Source organism: Copadichromis virginalis, linkage group LG7 (assembly GCF_057382275.1).
Source record: "Copadichromis virginalis isolate Kocher_CV1m ecotype Utaka linkage group LG7, C_Virginalis_male_GT1.1, whole genome shotgun sequence".
In the NCBI taxonomy this organism is placed as follows: Eukaryota; Metazoa; Chordata; class Actinopteri; order Cichliformes; family Cichlidae; genus Copadichromis; species Copadichromis virginalis.
This window is the reverse complement of record NC_140624.1, coordinates 59,995,667-60,015,220: the sequence shown is the minus strand read 5'-3', so window position 1 is coordinate 60,015,220 and position 19,554 is coordinate 59,995,667. Positions and strand designations below refer to the sequence as shown.

Here is a 19,554-nt window from a genome sequence, read left to right as displayed (position 1 = left end):
TAATACTTTACTGAATTTCCTGGAGGAATCCACCCGAGGGATTAATAAAGTCCTATCTAATCTAGTTTAAGTATGTTTTTGTTTGTTTTTATTTAATTATGTGATCTAACTTTCTCCCTTTGTGTGGCAAAAAACAATGTATATGTGTATATCATTATCGTCAAGGACCAGCCAAGGTCCAGTCAAGAATCAACCACAATGTCTCTAATTCAGTAACTGCCGGGGGGCTGGAGGTTAGAGTTGTGTGGTGTGAGGAGCTGAAGGAGGTGCACAGGCAGAAGGCTGTACAAGCAGACTGTTGGGAAGAAAACACCATAAATTAACTTCTGCTTAACTTGCAAAGCTTTGGGCATCGGGTCCTTCTGTTACAGTGTATCTGCCCCACGTTCAGCCTGGTTCTGCTGGAAATTTCTTACTGTTTCAAGGGAGATTTTTCTTCCCACCACTACCAAATGCTTGCTCATAGGAGGTTGTTTCTCCCAATATTTGTAGGATCTTTATCTTGTCAGTATAAATAAAATTTAATTAGATGGAAATAGCTTTGTGGTGTCTTGTTGGGTTGTGTTTGAAACAATTCCGTAGTTGCCGTAGTAGTGTTCAATATAGTCCTCTAGTCGTTTTCTCCAGTATACGAAGTATGCATTTTGATACCTGTCAGCTGGATTCTTTATAGTAGAGTAAAAATCCAGTGTTTAAAGTGTGCCTCATTGTGCGGTACATTATGAGTGATGCATGCTGTTGAGAATTCATGACAACTACTGCAATAAAAAATTTAAATCTACACACACGCCAATTTCAAGTGGCACCTCTAAAAAATATTTAGTTAAGAAATTTGTGGCATTTTCAGTACTTATTTTACTCACTGGTTGAGAATGACCAAACGCAATAAGCCTAAGCTTAAGTGCCAAACTCCACCTTAATTTTTCATTGATATTTTAATACCCCCTGTGAATCTAGACTGTTATTCTTGTCACAATCTGGGTTTGTGTTTCTGGGCTCATTAACAAATTATTTTCTACATTTGAAGAAAGTTCTAAACTCAGAGGACATGGCCAGATTCAAAATTTCAATGCTGCTCTTGGGTGGCTCAATAATTATATAAATCACAGAGAAAAGTTTATTATTTTATTTGTTTAAGCATCAGAAGTACTTTCTTCGACAGAGCATCAAGTTTTACTCATATGATTTGTGTTGATAATACATTTGTAAATACTTCTTTAAAAAATATTAAAATTAATAATATTGATATGCAAAAATGTACTGCACATGTACTGTATCAGAATCAGAATACTTTATTGATCCCTATACCTGTATATATTTATAGTGGATAATTGAGGATAATTTGGGGGGCATTTCCACTGCAATCTGTGTCTACTGAAGAATGTAAAGAGAACTATTGGTATTGTTGTAAAGGAGTATTTAATCTGATGGTAATTTTGGTATCAATTATTATGTATTAATTTTTGACATTCCTAACCAAAGTCACTACTTTTTTCATTGTTACTGTGAAACAGTGAAGAAACAACTTACCACACAAGTATGGCTGGCAGCAAATCACAATTGCCTAATCTGGCACAGTAAAACGTAAAATATTTTAGTTACAAATCAGAGGATTGTCTTGCATGAATTGTGACACTATTGTATCTTGAGTTATTCTGTGATAAATTGATGGTGAAATTTGTTTCTGTCAGGCCAGCAGCAGCTCTGACTCTCTGCAAGGACCTTATGTGAACTACGCCAAGAGCTACGATGCGGTCGTCTTTGATGTGCTTAAGGTGACGCCTGAGGAGTTTGCTGTAAGTATGTTGATTAAATTAGTTTGAGGTTAATGAATAACTTCTATAAGAGAATATCATAGAATAGATATTATGGAATAGATGATAGTAAATGGCATATAAATTTAATTTAAGTACATTTTCTTTAAAAACCTTGCCATTTAACATTATTTTCAGATTTTTAGGTGGCAGCCTAAGCTAAATTGATTATACCAAACATAATGATAATTTTGGATGATGCTTGGTTAACATGAGTAATTAGCTCAACAATAAAATTAGCTTAGCTTAACAATAAAAATAATTTACTGTTACTTGGAATTCAAGTTGGACTTCAGATTTTTTTTTTCTTTTACTACAGCAGAGCTTCTACAACTTTGAGTGTAATTTAATTGAAAAAAATTATATATAATAGAAAGAGTCATCTCTTTTGGTCATCTTGTCTTGACCTGGTCAAAAGTGGGTGGATCTGAAGGAAAGGAATACAGAATGAACAGTAAAGACTAACCCTTTTATCCTGGTTAATTAATTTTCATAAGCAAAAGTCGTTGAAATTAAAATCCAAGCCCTAAATCAAACATGATTGTGATATATTTTATTTTCCAAACTTTTTTGGTACACTGGATTTTTAAAGCATCCTGCTATGGACTAAGTGATATGCTGGAAACAAAGTAGAATAGCTGTGCCATGTTAACATAAATAAATTTAAAATAGGACAAAACATGCTTTTCCGTTAAAGTTTTCATTATTAATTAAGGGTTTCAAAAATAATACAAATAAATAAATGAATAAAAACATCATGTAGGTACTGTACAATTACAGGTAAAAAGCTATCCAAACCTATCTGGCACTGTGTTGAAAAAAGTAATTCCCTCCCTAATCTCCTTGTGGCACCCTTTGGAGCAACAACTGCAGTCAGGTATTTACAATAACTGGTAAGGAGTCTTACACATTGCTGTGAAGGAATTTTAGCTCACTCATCTTAGCAGAATTGTTATACTTTAGCCACTTTAGAAGGTTTTCAAGCATTATCAGCCCGTTTATGGTCATGCCTAAGCATCTCAACTGGATTAAACTCAGGACTTTGGCTAGGTCACTCATAAACCTCTATTTTATTTTTTTAAATTAAGTAATTCATTTTTTTGGAGCCATTCAGAGGTAGATTTAGTGATATGCTCCGAATCATTTTCTGGATGAAAATGATGCTTCAGGGTATAAACTGATAGCTGGACATTGTCTTTCAGGATGTTCTGGTAGAGAGCAGAATTCATGGTTTCATCAGTTGGTATGATGATCTTTTCATGACATGCTCTTAGTTTCATGCCAAATGTAATGGGTCACAAACCTTCCAGAAAGTTAAGCTTTTGTCTTGTTAGTCTACAGAATATTTTCCCAAAAGTCTTGGGTTTTGTCAAGATGTTTTTTAGAAAATGTGAGACAAACTTTTGTGTTTGTGGTCACTTGTGGTTTTTCACTTTGGATGACATGGATGACATCTTTGCTTGGTCTCTTTGTTACTGTTTGATTCATGAAGACTGACCTTAACTGAGGCATTTGAAGCCTGCGGTTCTTTAAATGTTATTCTAGGTGCTTTGGTAACCTCTTGAATCACTAATGTGGTCTTAGAATAATTTTAGTAGGCCAACAACTGTTCCAAGATTTTTCCATTTGTGAATAAGGAATACCTCCTGTACACCCACCACCCACCTGCTGGGCGGCGGTCAAGGTTGGAAGCCCTGGGAGACTGATCCCCCCAGCTATTGAGGCTGGTAATTGGGACATGGAACGTCGCCTCTCTGGTGGGTAAGGAGCCTTAGCTAGTGCCTGAGGTCAATACCAGCTTGATATAATCAGGCTTGCCTCAATGCATGGTGAGGGCTCTGGAAGTCTTCAGGAGACTGGATGGACTCTGTTCCAGCCTGGACTTCCCCTTCGTAAGAGGTGGCAAGCTGGGGTGGGTATCCTTGTATCCCGTCGCCTTGATGCCGCTACTTTTGGTGTTTTCTCCAGTGGGCCGAGAAGGCTGTTTCCCTGTATCTTCAGGCCAAGGAATGAGTCCTGACTGTCATTTGTGCTTATGTGCAGAATGATGGTTCAGAGTATTCAGCCTTCTTGGCGTTGCTGGGTGGGGTTATTGACTGTATTCCATTTGGGAGGAATGGACTTCCTGATTTGAACCTCAGTGGTTTTCTCTTATTGGACTTTGTCAATAATGAACACAATATTTGAACATAAAGATGTCAATAAGTGTACGTGGCACTAGATCTCTGGACACTTAGATGAAGGAGGAGCTGAACCGTCAGCTGATCACCACATGTGGTGAGTTGGATCAGGTGGCAAGGGAGGATGCTGGACAGACATGGCACACCAAAACATATAGCGAAGGTGCATTGGGAACACCTGGCAGAAGCCCCTGACCACAAGATGTTCAACTCTCACCTCTGGCAGAACTTTAATAGTGTTCTGAGGGAGGCTGAGGACATTGAGTCTGAATGGCAAAGTCACTCAGGTAGTTAACAGGGTTTTAATAGTTTTGCAATTTTCATTAGTTTTTTTATTTTTATTTAGTTTTGACTTCAGATTTTCAATTTTATATCAGTTTTAATTAGTTTTTACCAATTGTTTGCTAGTTTAGTTTAGTTTTTATTTTTTTGAAAATCCTTAGTTTCAGTTTAGTTTTGATTAGTTTCAGTTATAGTTTTAGTTGTGTTTGCAATAATTAAGTGTAACAAAATCCCAGTTTCATCATATCAGTCATTCTCTTCTGCTTATCTTTGGGTATGTTGCTATTCCAGCTACCATACCCTGCACCCTGGACAGGTCGCCTGTCTGTCGCAGGGCTAACACGCAGAGACAGACAACTCACATTCCCACCTATGGGTTCTTTAAATAAATAAATAAAGGCAGATGAACAACCATTGATACCAGGCAACTATAAAATGTACAGTGGGGCAAAAAGTATTTAGTCAGCCACCGATTGCGCAAGTTCCCCCACCTAAAATGATGACAGATGTCAGTAATTTGCACCAGAGGTACACTTCAACTGTGAGAGACAGAATGTGAAAAAAAAATCCATGAATCCACATGGTAGGATTTGTAAAGAATTTATTCGTAAATCAGGGTGGAAAATAAGTATTTGGTCAATAACAAAAATACAACTCAATACTTTGTAACATAACCTTTGTTGGCAATAACAGAGGTCAAACGTTTACTATAGGTCTTTACCAGGTTTGCACACACAGTAGCTGGTATTTTGGCCCATTCCTCCATGCAGATCTTCTCGAGAGCAGTGATGTTTTAGGGCTGTCGCCGAGCAACACGGACTTTCAACTCCCGCCACAGATTTTCTATGGGGTTGAGGTCTGGAGACTGGCTAGGCCACTCCAGGACTTTCAAATGCTTCTTACGGAGCCACTCCTTTGTTGCCCGGGCGGTGTGTTTTGGATCATTGTCATGTTGGAAGACCCAGCCTCGTTTCATCTTCAAAGTTCTCACTGATGGAAGGAGGTTTTGGCTCAAAATCTCACGATACATGGCCCCATTCATTCTGTCCTTAACACGGATCAGTCGTCCTGTCCCCTTGGCAGAAAAACAACCCCATAGCATGATGTTTCCACCCCCATGCTTCACAGTAGGTATGGTGTTCTTGGGATGCAACTCAGTATTCTTCTTCCTCCAAACACGACGAGTTGAGTTTATACCAAAAAGTTCTCCTTACTTTCATCTGACCACATGACATTCTCCCAATCCTCTGCTGTATCATCCATGTGCTCTCTGGCAAACTTCAGACGGGCCTGGACATGCACTGGCTTCAGCAGCGGAACACGTCTGGCACTGCGGGATTTGATTCCCTGCCGTTGTAGTGTGTTACTGATGGTGACCTTTGTTACTTTGGTCCCAGCTCTCTGCAGGTCATTCACCAGGTCCCCCCGTGTGGTTCTGGGATCTTTGCTCACCGTTCTCATGATCATTTTGACCCCACGGGATGAGATCTTGCGTGGAGCTCCAGATCGAGGGAGATTATCAGTGGTCTTGTATGTCTTCCATTTTCTGATGATTGCTCCCACAGTTGATTTTTTCACACCAAGCTGCTTGCCTATTGTAGATTCACTCTTCCCAGTCTGGTGCAGGTCTACAATACTTTTCCTGGTGTCCTTCGAAAGCTCTTTGGTCTTGGCCATGGCGGAGTTTGGAGTCTGACTGTTTGAGGCTGTGGACAGGTGTCTTTTATACAGATGATGAGTTCAAACAGGTGCCATTCATACAGGTAACGAGTGGGGGACAGAAAAGCGTCTTACAGAAGACGTTACAGGTCTGTGAGAGCCAGAGATTTTCCTTGTTTGAGGTGACCAAATACTTATTTTCCACCCTGATTTACGAATAAATTCTTTACAAATCCTACCATGTGGATTCATGGATTTTTTTTTCACATTCTGTCTCTCACAGTTGAAGTGTACCTCTGGTGCAAATTACTGACCTCTGTCATCATTTTAAGTGGGGGAACTTGCACAATCTGTGGCTGACTAAATACTTTTTTGCCCCACTGTATATCTTGGCCCCAATGAGACTATTGACTCTTGCAGCACCGGGTGTTCATAATTTTGGTTCAAGTGAATTGATAAACTTTTTGAAGGCAATTGACTCACACGGTTATGTAGATATCCCAGTCCTGTTGTCTCGGGATGCATCACGCTGCCTTGCCTAGGGTTAGCGTCTGTTTCTGGGGATGAGGGTTGAGTGTGCTCCCTTACATTCTCAAGGTAAGCTAGGTTAGCCTTCTTGTGTGAGCTTTTCAAGTGCACTTTAAGGTTTGTGGGATTTTTTTTCCCTTTAGAAATGTCCCTCATAATTTGTCTCTTTCCACTACAAGACACTTGCTTTATCCAAAACACAGTCATATTCAAAGTAATCCCAAATTGGACTCTGGCGCTTTCTCCCGACTTTTCCTGACATGATTCTGCGCGTGGACGGAGCAGCAACACAGACGACTCTACTAACGTACTGGCCACCTGCTGGCATAATTAGACAGCAAGAAAAAAAATCTGGAAACTAAACTTCATTTTCACCCTTGACTATTGTATGACACGCACACATCAATGAAAACTAAACACATTTTTGCTATAAATTCAGTTAATTTTAGTTAGTTTTCCTTTTTTTGTTTTTATTTTTATTTCCGTTAATGAAAATGTTTTTTCACTTCTAGTTTTCGTTATTTCGTTAGTTTTCGTTAACGATAATAACCTTGGTAGTTAAACAACACCTTGGTGGCCGTGGTCAATGAAATTCACCCTAAATTCCTGAATTCTCTGGATGTTATAGGGCTGTATTGCTGGACACACCTCTGCAGCGCTTGTGGCAATCTGGGCCATTGTCTCAGGATTGGCAGACTAAGGTGGTGGTTCCAATCTTTAAGAATGGTGTGTTCCTACATGTGTTTTATAGACTTGTAAAAGGAATTCGACCATATCCCTCAGGGTATCCCGTGGGGGGTGGTGCTGGAGTATACGGTGTTTGGCCGATTGTTATGAGCCATTCGGTCCCTGTACAGCTGCAGTGAGAGCTTTGTCCACATTGCTGGCAATAAGTCTAACTCATTTCTAGTGGGTATTGAACTCCACCAGAGTTGCCCTTTTTCATCAATTCTGTTTATAATTTTTATAAACAGAATATCTAGGTGTGTAGCATCTGCCTTGGTGACCTCAGAATCTCATCTCTGTTTTTGCAGATGATGTAGTCCTATTCGTTTCATCAGGTCGTGGTCTCTATCTTACACTGGAGCAGTTCTCAGCAGAGTGTGAAGTGGCTGGTGTGAGAATTAGAAACTCAAAGTCTGAGGCCATGGTCTTCAGCCAGAAAAGGGTGGAGTGGAGTGCCCACTCTGGGTCAGAGACATTGCTGTTCCAAGTAGAGGAGTTTAAGTAGCTTGGAGTCTTGTTCATGTGTGAGGGGAGAGATGGACTGGGGCTGAGGCTGCAGTTATGCACATGCTACACCAGTCCTAGTCCGCCACGGAGAAGAGAGACAGGAGCGTAAAAGCGAAGTTGTCGTGTTATTGGTCAACCTATGTTCACACTCTCACCAGTGGTCACAGGCTTTGGTAGTAACCTAACGAACAGGGCTGTGGATAGAAACGGTAAGCTTTCTCCTCACCCTATTTCTCCTTTAGAGATGAGGGGTTCAGCCATCAGAGAGAGGATCAAAGTAGAGATACTACTCCTCCACATCGAAAAGTGCCACTTGAGCTGGTTTGGGCATTTGACTAGGATACTGCTTCCACTCTGCAGCTTTGCTTGCCTTATCTCAGCATTCTATTAAATAAAAGAAGCAAGACTAGACAGTTATTACTAGCAGCACCAATCAGCCCCAACTAGCACTGCCCTGAACCCACTGCATCACCCCTCATCTGCAGCTGAAATACCTGTGTTAAAAAAAATACTCCAGTTAAAGTTGAAGCATTGATTTAACCTCTTTCCTCAAGTAAAAGTGAACAGGTACAGTCTCTGTAATCTACTCAAAGTAAGAAAGTTAAAAGTATAATCTGTTTTTATGCACAGACAACTGGACATTCTGCTTTATTAATATACTTATATATATATATATAAGTATGATATTAGTACATGAGAATTCAAATGTTTTTTGAATCTAAATTCTAATTCTAATGAATGTACTCAGTTTGAATCTGTTATTCAAAGCAGAATAAAAAAAAAGAATAAAAACAAAAAAAATGTCTTCTGTTGCCTCCACTACGAAATAGAAACAGTGAACGGTTACAGTGAGATTTAGCAGGTGGGGCAAGACTAAGATCTTTTGTAGTGGCACAGCTTGGAGAAAATATGAACAGCTTACAATAATTTATATTGTGAGCTCCAATAGGTTTTCTTAGTAGAGAAGCTGTTATCAGCTGACCTGTTGCTGTTTGTGAATTTTCACAACTGAATTCAACAAGATCTAAGAAGCTGTGTGACAGCTATCTCTGCTGAGTTCCATTTCCTACACCAACAGCATACAACAACATACATAACAACATAATGAGTGAATTCAGTGAAAGAATCTAAGCGTCATCAGTTTAAATGTAAATTAATCTCTGCTACCTAACACTGACCATCACAGCCACTGTGTATCAGTCCAACACAGTTTTTCAATGTGAATTCACTACATTAAAGCTAAGCTAATCCTGCAAAAAAGTACCCAGAATTTTAATGCAACATTACATGTAATCTTTAAATCTGCAGTTTATGTGTTAAGTGTCACTGAGGAGTCCTTACCTTTAAATGTACCCTCTCTTCTTCCCCTTCTCTCCTGTCTTTTCTTATGTTTCTCCATCTCTCACTGAAGTTAACTCATTTTTTTTCTCTCTCTCTGGACCTTTAGCAGCTGGACCTTTAGTTAGCAAAACACTGTGTGACAAACTGCGCACGAACAGTCCATGTTTTTGCTGATATTTGTTGAGCTGATAGAGATGTTGTAGAAACTGTCATGTAGAAATGTTACTCTCTTTATGCCTATTCTTCTTCTGTAGCACTAGCTATACAGTTAGGTCCATAAATATTTGGACAGAGACAACTTTTTTCCTCATTTTGGTTCTCTAAATTACCACAATGAATTTTAAATGAAACATCTTCGACTCCAGTTAAACTGCCGACCTTCGGCTTTAATTCAGTGGGTTGAACAAAAAGACTGCATAAAAATGTGATGACCTAGAGCATTTTCTAACACAATTCCTTCATTTCAGGTGCTCAAAAATAATTGGACAAATTAGATAACTGAAAATAAAATGTTCATTTCTAATACTTGGTTGAAAACCCATTTGTTGCCAGTGACAGCATGAAGTATTGAACTCATGGACATCACCAGATGGTGGGTTTCCTCCTTTTTAAAGCTCCGCCTGTTTGTAGACCTTTTTGTCCGAAGTTTAGTCTTCAAAATGCATGCTCAGTTGTGTTAAGATCAGGTGACTAACTTGACCATTTAAGAATATTCCACTTCTTTGCTTTAATAAACTCCTGGGTTGCTTTGGCTGTATGTTTTGCGTCAGTATCCATCTGTATCAGGAAATGCCACCCAATCAATTTGACTGCATTTTGCTGCAGACAGTATTTCCCTGAAAAACTAAGAATTAGTTCGGCTGCTTCTGTTTTGTGTCACATCATCAATAAATGGTAGTGTCCCAGTGCCACTGGCAGCCACGCACGTCCAAACCGTCACACTACCTCTGATGTGGTATGCTTTGGATCATGAGCTGCAGTCTTCTCTTTATGGTAGACTTGTATATTGATTCGTCTACCTCCTTGGCTGTTTTGAAGGGGTCTCTCTTCATTATGGAAATGATTCTCCGATCATCCACCGCTGCTGTCTTCCGTGGACGTCCAGGACGTCTTTTTGCATTGCTGAGTTTAACAGTGCTTTCCTTCTTTCTCAGGATGTACTGAGAACTGTAGATTTTTCCACTCCTAATGATGTGGCAGTTTCTCTGATGTTTTTTTTTTTCTTTTCTGTTTTCGCTGCTTAAGGATGGCTTGTTTTACCTGCACGGAGAACTCCTTTGACAGCGCGTTGTCCATTCACAGCACAATCTTCCAAATCTATCAACTGCAAGCACCACACCTCAAAACAATTACAGGGCTTTTATCTGCTTAATTGGCAATGACATAATAAAGGAATTGCCCATACCTGCCCATAAAATAGCCTTTAATGTTCAATTATTTGCAATTACTTTTGGTCTCTTTAAAAAGAGGGTGGCACATGTTAAGGAGGTGAAACTCCTAAACCCTTTATCCAGTTGAATGTGGATACCCTCAAATGAAAGCCAAGAGTCTAAACATTATGTCCATGTCCATTATATAATTTTAATCGGACTTGGTGTGTGTGTGTGTGTATATGTCTATGTAACTTTTTTTTTTTCTTTCAGAGTCAAATCACCCTGATGGATGCACCAGTGTTTAAAGCCATACAACCAGAGGTAAGAAATGCTTGTGATGTTAAAGTGGTGGGTAGTCTTCTAAAATCATTTCACAGTTTCATTCTCAATGCCAACTGTGGAGTGTCATAAGCCTAATAGTTGATTATTACTGAATTCTTCAAGCAGTTTCTGATTAATTTCTATGAGCTTAGATGTATAACAGTCCCATGGAATATGAACACTGTTCTTAGGCAATATGATTATGATTGCTAAATGGTATCACCTATACAGTGGCAATAACAGTGCACTCAGTGGTGTGACTCTTGGCCAGACAAACCTTTACTGCGCTTCATTGAAAGCCATCTTTCTCTACCATTAAAAAAAAAGGTGAAAAACCAAAATGCAGGATTCCCCTCAGAGAGCTACTCCTCCTCATTCACTGATTACAAGTATTTCTGCTCAAGATGGTCTTCACAGCTGCTCCAGTCAGCTGAACCTGGATTGTCCTCCATGTTTGGAAATGCTGCTTAGCCTGCATTAGTCTGTAAACTTCCTTTCACTGTTCCTGGCTGAAAAATCTCGAAGCATCAGTGTCTTCAGATGCTATGTGCCAGGAGGATTACCGGGGAGAGAAATGGAAAGAAATTGAGATTTGGAATTGGGTCGGGATGAAATCCCCTAATTACGTAATTGTACACAAATCTGTTCTTCTAAAATGGCATCCCAAGTAGTTTTATCTCTAAATGTCAGTCAGAAAGTTATGACTTTGCAGCCATGGGTTTCACATCTGTCAGTGGTAGGTGTACAATAAAGCCCATCCAACATGTGTTCAGGCTTCCCCCAAATGTCACTTGAATCAGGTTCAAACAATTCATTCCTTTTTTAACCAAACTAAAGCACATATGTACTTCTGTTGTTTTTGTTGTGTTTTATTTACCTCAATTTAATAATTTATAACATTTGCATTATCTTGGCTTTTTAATATTGTGTTGACGGATTGAAATGCAAAAGGATTACCATGAGTGTGTGGAGCAAAGCATATGCTTTTTGTTGTAGATATTATGCATTTGTAAGATATTTGTTGATAGATTTTGACATGGCAGTAAGTTATTAAGGACTGAATATATATAAGTTTGTCATTGCTGCATAATGTATTGCTCCCTTTGGAAAAATACATTCTTGAAGGCTCTTTGCATAATTAATCACCAGTCTCTGGTATTGACTAGTTGAACTGTAGTCCTCCAGGTTCAGATCTGTTGTTTCAAATCTGGGCTTTAATTAGGCTATTATATAACCCTGAAATTCTTCTTTTTGATATATTCCTTGGAGAAATTTTCTAGTGCTAGGTTAGGATCTATTTCTCTTCCAACTTCAAGTTTCAGACAGATGACGACATTATCTTGCACCACTGCTTTTGAAGTGTTACAGAATTCAAATGGAAATTAGAAACCACAAACTGCCCAATCTGTAACACAGCAAAAGCAGAACACTTCCTCCACCATGCATCTGCTTCTTCATTGAAATCTGTCTTTGGTTTGTGCCAGTTATCTCTACTATATTGGTCAGACAATTCCATCTTTGACAGAAAGTCTGGTCAGTCTTTATGCTTTCTGGTAAACTGTAGTTTTGGATGGATGTAATTTTTGGACAACAAAGGCTTCTCTTGGGTCACCTTCTTTTTCCATAACGCATTTGGGTCTTGAGCTGAATATGGTGGGGTTCTTAACAAAGTAGTTGTCATTCGTTGTTCATTTTTCAATTATTCAGTTGCATGTGGCTGAGGTAGTACAGTGGGTAGTCTACCAATCAAATGTTAGTTTAGTCCTGAGCTCCTCAAGTTCACATGCTAAAGTTTGCTTGGAGAAACATTCTCTGACCCCAAATTGCCCCTAGTGCATCCATCATAGTGAGTGTATGTGTGACAGAAAGTGTTAAGTCAAAGTAAAAGCTCCCTTGGAATGCTGGAATGTTAAAATCACTGGGCTCCATTGCTGACTGTTTGTATATGGGCTGCACAACTATTGAGGCACAGTGCAAGCGGAGCAGTACACAGCCTGAAAAACAAGCCTGGGGTTAATGAAATCCAAGACTTAGAGAAGTCTCCACACATGCCTCTGCCATGAGAGAAGCGAAGCAAAAATTTCAGGTTGCAACTGTTGATTCATCTGTGTTTTAAATACTTTGAGCAAAGCATTTAGGACTTTCCAGCAGTTAATCTCTACATCTGTCCACATATCCAGATCTAATTAAACATGAATCTGAATACTTGGTGAGTGGCACGTTGAGAGTGGGAGCCCGTTGCAGCAGCTTCCTTAGTTGCAAAGCATAACAAACTGCCCTGTACAATGTATCTCATTGTACAACTGTATAGTGACAATAAAGACATTCTATTCTATTCTATTCTATTCTATTCTATTCTATTCTATTCTATTCTATGGCTGTATAAAAGATGGATGATTTGTCTCCTCCTATTGTACAAAAATGAAGAGAATGATGAGAATAAGAATATATATATCAAAAAACAATCACATGGAAATATTGTAACTTTCACTTTGTCTTTTAACCTTTTCAATAAAATTGCTACATTTTTCACTGATAGTGTATACTATAACTTATCCTTTGTACTTTCAGTGAGTTAATTTTAGACTTACTAGAAATCTATTAAAGTTTATTTAAATATGACCTTCTATGCAAACACCTGGAATGGTTTGATCTGCCTATTGGGTTTGAGCTGCCTATTGGGTAGATCAATCCATGTCCAAGTGTTGAAGTTGTCCTACTGCTGACTTGGAATGTTACTGGCCTAAACCCAAAAGATTAATAGCAGCAGGGGGGCATCCCGTACAGAGTCAGTGAAATGAATCTGTTTTTCAACAGGTTTAGTTTTTGAATCCCTGTTTACCCTAAACACTAAATACAGCCTTAACACGCCCTCAGCCCATTATACAGTTCTCAACACGACTGTGACAGTTGGCCAGGTAAGAAGACAGCTGGAAAGGTTAGACCAAGCCAAGGCTCAGGAATGATCGCATCATTCCAAAGCTCCTAAATTTATGTGCTACCCAGCTGCCTGGCATCCTGCAGCAACTCTTCAACTTGAGTCTTTTACAGAAAAAGGTACCAGTGCTAGACATCCTGTTTTGTGCCGGTACCAAAGAAAGCGATTCCTTCTTTATAAATCTTTATCACGATGTCACATGTCATGCAGGTGTTGGAGAGACTGGTTCTTGGCTGGCTTAGCTTACATGATCTTGAATCTCTTCAGTTTGCTTATCATCCTCTTGTGGGGGTGAATGATGCTGTTATTTACCTATTACAGAATACTCATTCTCACCTGAATAGTGAGAAGATGAGTGAGAAGAAGCTCAGAATGGATTTCACCACTTCTAATGTTTCCTGGATTGCTGTATATATAAGTCAGATAGGCCTCAGTTGGTGCAGCTAGGGGCACCCTGTCTGACGTGGTGGTTAGTAATGTTGGCGCACCATAGAGGACAGTCGTATCTCCATTCCTGTTTACTGATGTGGATTGCAGATTTCCAGTATAGGAGTAAAACATGCCACCTGCAGAAGTTCTTTGACACTTCACTGATTGGGTGTATAAAGGGTGGAGTGGAATTGGAATACAGGGTGAGGTGAGGAGCTTTGTGGAAAGGTCCAGCAGAAATGACCTCTTTCGGAATGTAAGCAAGAAAAAGAGATGGTTGACTTGCAGAGTAACAAAAAAAGAAAAGGAAAAAAAACTTCTACAACAAGCCTGTTAACATCATGGGTCATTGCAAACATAATGATAATGAATTTGTTGAGAGATCAACATCATTAAAAGGATATAAAAATAAATTAAAAGAATCAGAATAATTTAACTGCAGAAAAGAGATTTAGGATGTGAGAGCTAACTACATGGCAAACGGGAGACGAAGACACAAGGAGAGAGAACTTAAAAAGAAAGGATGAAGTAAAAACTTCCTGAGAACAAATGCCACTCTGAAACCCAAAGTAAAAACAAGGTCCAGTATCTGTCCTTTACTATGTGTGGGGCCAGACACATATTGGGTAAAATGAAAACAATCCATGATACTGATAAAGGTCCTGGTAAAGAGGTCAGAGTCATCGCATCAACTATAACTAATCTGGACAGCTTCATAGTGGAAGATTAGAGTGTCACTTGAACTCCTTGAAAAAGCAGATGATACAAATGCACAAAATGGGAAGATTATTCTTATTCCCTGCTTCAATCAACTGTATTTGAGACAATGAAAAATGTCTAACTTTCATAGAATGACATGAGGATCTGTTTTCAAACACAGCAGCAAAGCCTCCAACTGGACCGGATGTATGAGGCTGACTAGCAATAAAAAAGCAATAACCACCTGAACAAAGTTTGATGGGGAAAAATTCAGTTAAACCTGTGTGAAAACACCCTAAATGGCAGTTTGTTATTTTGCAGCAGGGGAATCCCATATATTCCTAGTTTCACAAGTGTTGCTGACCACGAATAATGTGGTGTGATCATTCCTTGTCAGTTTAGTAAAATGCATAAATATATATAGTGTCAGCAACCACACTCCAGGTGCTATTGGTGATTCCTGAAATAATTTTTCTTCTTTCCTACTCTGCAGGAGCTGGCTAGTTGTGGATGGAGTGGGAAGGAGAAACACAGTTTAGCCCCCAATGTGGTTGCATTCACACGTCGGTTCAACCAGGTTTGTCCCATACGATTTCTAAAGCACATATTTGTTTTAGTCTTCTGGTCAGGTAGGGACATTCAAGGTTCAAATCTATTAATACTAAGGTGTCAGACTTGACGGCCCACTTTTATTTTAGCTTTACATTGAACGCAATATTTTTGAGCATTTTTAAGTTCAATATATGGAGTTAAAAAATGAAAATGAAACTAGGGAGTTTAAACTATAGTTCTTTCAACTATAAAGCTCATAGTGAACATTCTTGGCTTTGATGTTAATAAAAAACTTGATGCTGCTCAAAGGTCATTAGTTAACCCTTTAAAGCCAGTCGGAGCGGGCATGCTCCATTTTGATCTATTTTTAAATCCCTGTAGAACCGGAACCACGTAAGCTAGCGCAATAATTTTTTTTGCATATGAAACCGGAGGAGTTGTACTTACATCTCATGCCATCAGCTTGTGCTAGGTCACAGTTTCCTTCCACATATAGCTTTGCAAAAATTGCATAAAAAGCGCTTGCAGGAACAAAAACATAATATTCCAGAAACACGCTTTGCCGAGCCAATCAGCTGTTTGTAACACTTCCTACATTGAAATAGACGTCAACGCAAACGATCGCATGTCTGCCATTTCCTGCCCGAAACCGGAAGTGATGTCATTTTCGCAGAAAATGTAGTTTTTTACTTGTAGGCCTTAAAAGCCTATACTGGTGTTTTTAAAAGTCATGTTTGACTTTAGACTTTTCTGAATAGTTTCTGGGATGCTTAGAACTCAAATTGCACTGCTTTAAATAGTTTATTTTGATGCACATTTTCTTTGCAAATTTGCATTATAGGATTGTTTTTCGTTTTTTCTGCAGTATATAAAAATTGGTGTATCTCAAAAATAAAACTATGAAGACACTCAAAATAAATTTCCTGTGGTTGTAAACTATTTTTTGCAACTTTTTTGTATTTAAAGTTTTGAGGGATAAACTTCTTAAATTTCTCTAATTAGAAATATATGTAAAAAACAAAACAAAAACGATTTTAAATTTTTCTGTAGTTTATTGCAGTTTTTTGCAATTTATGTGGTTACTATGGATTTAATGCATAAATATTATTAAAATTTGGGCTATAACAGTTGTATTGATGTACTGTATAGCAACTTGAAATGCTCCCAAAAATGGCACTACAACATGTAAAAATATAAAGTAAGCTCTGGCGGACTTAGTTCTATGGTAGGTCTTAAAGGGTTAAAACCAGGAAGATGCACTCTATCAATTATGACAAATTTCATCTTCATCATTGTTTTTGTATGAAAAATACTGATGGATTCAATCTATGATGCATTACTGGTGAAGATAAATGCTGTTTTTTCTCTTATTTAAAACCTATAACTACATTTCACAGTCAAGTAAGCACTTTACCTTCTATATTCCCCATTTGCTAATCTTGGTAGATCTGGTGTAATTACTATTGAAATGGACTTTTCACAAGCTAGAGTCTTTCTTTCCCCTTGGAGCTCTTATTTTTTGTTTTTAAAAAGGTTTTTTTTAAAGGTTCTTTAAAATCAAGATGTATTATATTTAAAAATGTCAGCCAGCTAACTTTCACTGCACTTTTTTTCAAACATTATTGTAACTATTCTGGTTATAACTAGTTAAGTACGTTTGTTATATATATGCATATTTTGGCTCTTAATTTTCAAATTCTTCCAGGGGAGTAGGCCTCAAAATTGTAGGAAGACAGGGCAAATAGGTCTTGAAAATGAAAAGTATGCCTATATTTAACAAAATTATTTTCTTAGTTTTTATTAGAGTATCATCTAAAAAATATACACTCCAACATGAGAACTGACTAAAAATAAAATTATCTTCATTTTGATATTAGAAATTTCATGTTGTTTCATTGTATTTTACAGTACTACACTATACATCACTAGTTGTCTTCTGTCTTCAATTTGGAGTGTGTGTGTGTGTGTGTGTGTGTGTGTGTGTTAATGAGTCATTCAAAATCTGTGGGATCATGAAAATCCTAAATAAACAGACTTAATCCTCAGAAGTTTTGTGTGTATGTGTGTGTGAGCATGTGCCTGTGTTTCAAATTATATTTGTGTGTTTTAGGTGAGCTTTTGGCTGGTGAGAGAAATCTTAACTGCCCAGACACTGAAAATCCGAGCAGAGATACTGAGTCACTTTGTCAAGATAGCAAAGGTGAGTTCAGATGATGATGAAGATGATGACGACAACCTTTTATTTAACATATACACAGCTGCATATACACATGTGCACACACATATGTATACACATTCACACAGATATGTGCTCAAACAACATACACTATATGTCAATGACATGTAATAACCTCTCAATCATTAAGTCTGAAATGGAGTTGAAAGAAGTTTATACACACTTATTAATCCCTACCCCTGCTCAACACACTATTGATTTACCATATTCATCATTACCACCATTTCCCACTAGTACTTATATAGACTTACCACACAGTGTTGGGGAGGAATATATATACTGGCGTTATGTATTTAAAGTACAAAATGAGTAACTGTATTCCATTACAGTTACCGTTTAAATAGACAGTAATCAGAATACAGTTACTTTATTGAAATAAATAGAATACACGGCAGTCTTTTCCGATTTAGGCTAAAGGCTAAACGCACTTGGGCGCATGGCTGAGAGCGGCCAGCCTGAGTTCGAGTATGACCCGCTGCTCTTTTTTTTTTTTTAACTTTTTTTTTTTTTACTCAATTTCCATCTGGGATTAATACAGTTTCTCTCATTCTGACTGCTGGAAACCCAAACAAAACACACAATAAGAGGCTCTAATGTAAGTGTCCTGTTAATTTTGGTGGCGTCAGTTACACAATGGACCCAGAGCCAGCACAACAGAGCCAGCACTGCACGGGCAGGAATGCATTTCTTACTTGGAAATTCCAACACTGCTTCATAAGAAGAATGGGATGGGCAAAACTTCAGTATCTTTGATGTACTATTACTGTATGATTTTTTTATTTATTTATTTTTTTAATTACTATTAATAAAGGATTCCTGACACTGAGCTAACATTGTTAGCTGAGGTCAGTTAATAGACTGCAGACTTTTAGACCATTTCTAAATACTCAAGTACGGGAGTCCGTATTCGCGTTTTCGATAGCCTGGACTTTGTAAGGTCACATGGGAGTCCAGACTTCCAGACAACGCAGCGCGATTCTGCAGTGGGTGCTGTTCTCTCACAGCAACATTCTTGTAAGATGCATGCGTGTGCCTTTTTCTCCCATCGTCTGACTCCAGCAAAGGAAAAACTATGATCGGGAGTTGCTGGCCATTAGAGGTGGGAATCACCATACATCCCACGATACGATATTATCACAATACTTAACGCACGATACGATATTATTGCAATTTTTTAAAATATTTTGCGATATTCAGATTCTGTACATAAAGGTAAACTTTATCAATATTCATTTTATCTAATATCAAAGTCTCACACTCAGTCTTTCTCTCATGTCAGTTTTATTGTTGACAAACTGAACGGTTTGTATTACAGTCTAGTCCAACTTAACTGAATGCAACCATCTGGTACAATTATAGCTATTCTGAACTATGCAATTTATGAAAACTATGCAGCCCATTCAGCAACTGAAGAATTTGAAAGTAAATTAAAACAAAATATAATTTTACATTAAATAAAAAAGTTTTAAACTTAATTAAAATAAAACATGTCTTAAATTAAAATAAGTAAACTGTCATGTTTATTGCTGCCAAAAAAAAAGTTAAACACATTTGGACAGTGAAGGAATGTCAGGATTCTTGCTCAGAAAAAGGAGTTGATCAACATGCTCTGAAGTCAGAGCATGTTCCACTCCACAAAAACTTTTTTTGTAACAAAATATCGATTTCTGCTGTCCCTGTATCGATACATTATTAGCAAACAAAATATCACGATACTACACAGTATCGATTTTTTTCCCCCACCCCTACTGGCCATGAAGTTGGCATTGGGGGAATGGAAGCATTGGCTTGTGGGCTCAGAGCATATATTTATTGTTTAGACAGATCACAAGAATATTGCCTATGTGTAAACTGCAAAAAGATTAAACTCCCATCAAGGCAGGTGGGTCAGCTCTCTACCCGCTTTAATATTTCTATAACCTACTGGCCCACTGTCAGACGCCTTGTCTAGACAATTTGCCACTTCCAA

General features: G+C 38.2%; 1 protein-coding gene across 2 annotated transcripts in view; it reads left to right on the top strand.

The window, feature by feature from the left end:
• Window positions 1-19,554, top strand: part of LOC146706380 (ras-specific guanine nucleotide-releasing factor RalGPS1-like) — an 86,506-nt gene that overhangs the window by 14,467 nt on the left and 52,485 nt on the right. For both annotated transcript variants that reach the window (XM_085464529.1, XM_085464528.1), the window contains 4 exons: window positions 1,692-1,796; window positions 10,681-10,731; window positions 15,291-15,374; window positions 17,460-17,549. In XM_085464529.1, coding sequence (XP_085320655.1) covers window positions 1,692-1,796; window positions 10,681-10,731; window positions 15,291-15,374; window positions 17,460-17,549 — 330 coding nt within the window. The remainder of the gene's footprint in view (window positions 1-1,691; window positions 1,797-10,680; window positions 10,732-15,290; window positions 15,375-17,459; window positions 17,550-19,554) is intronic.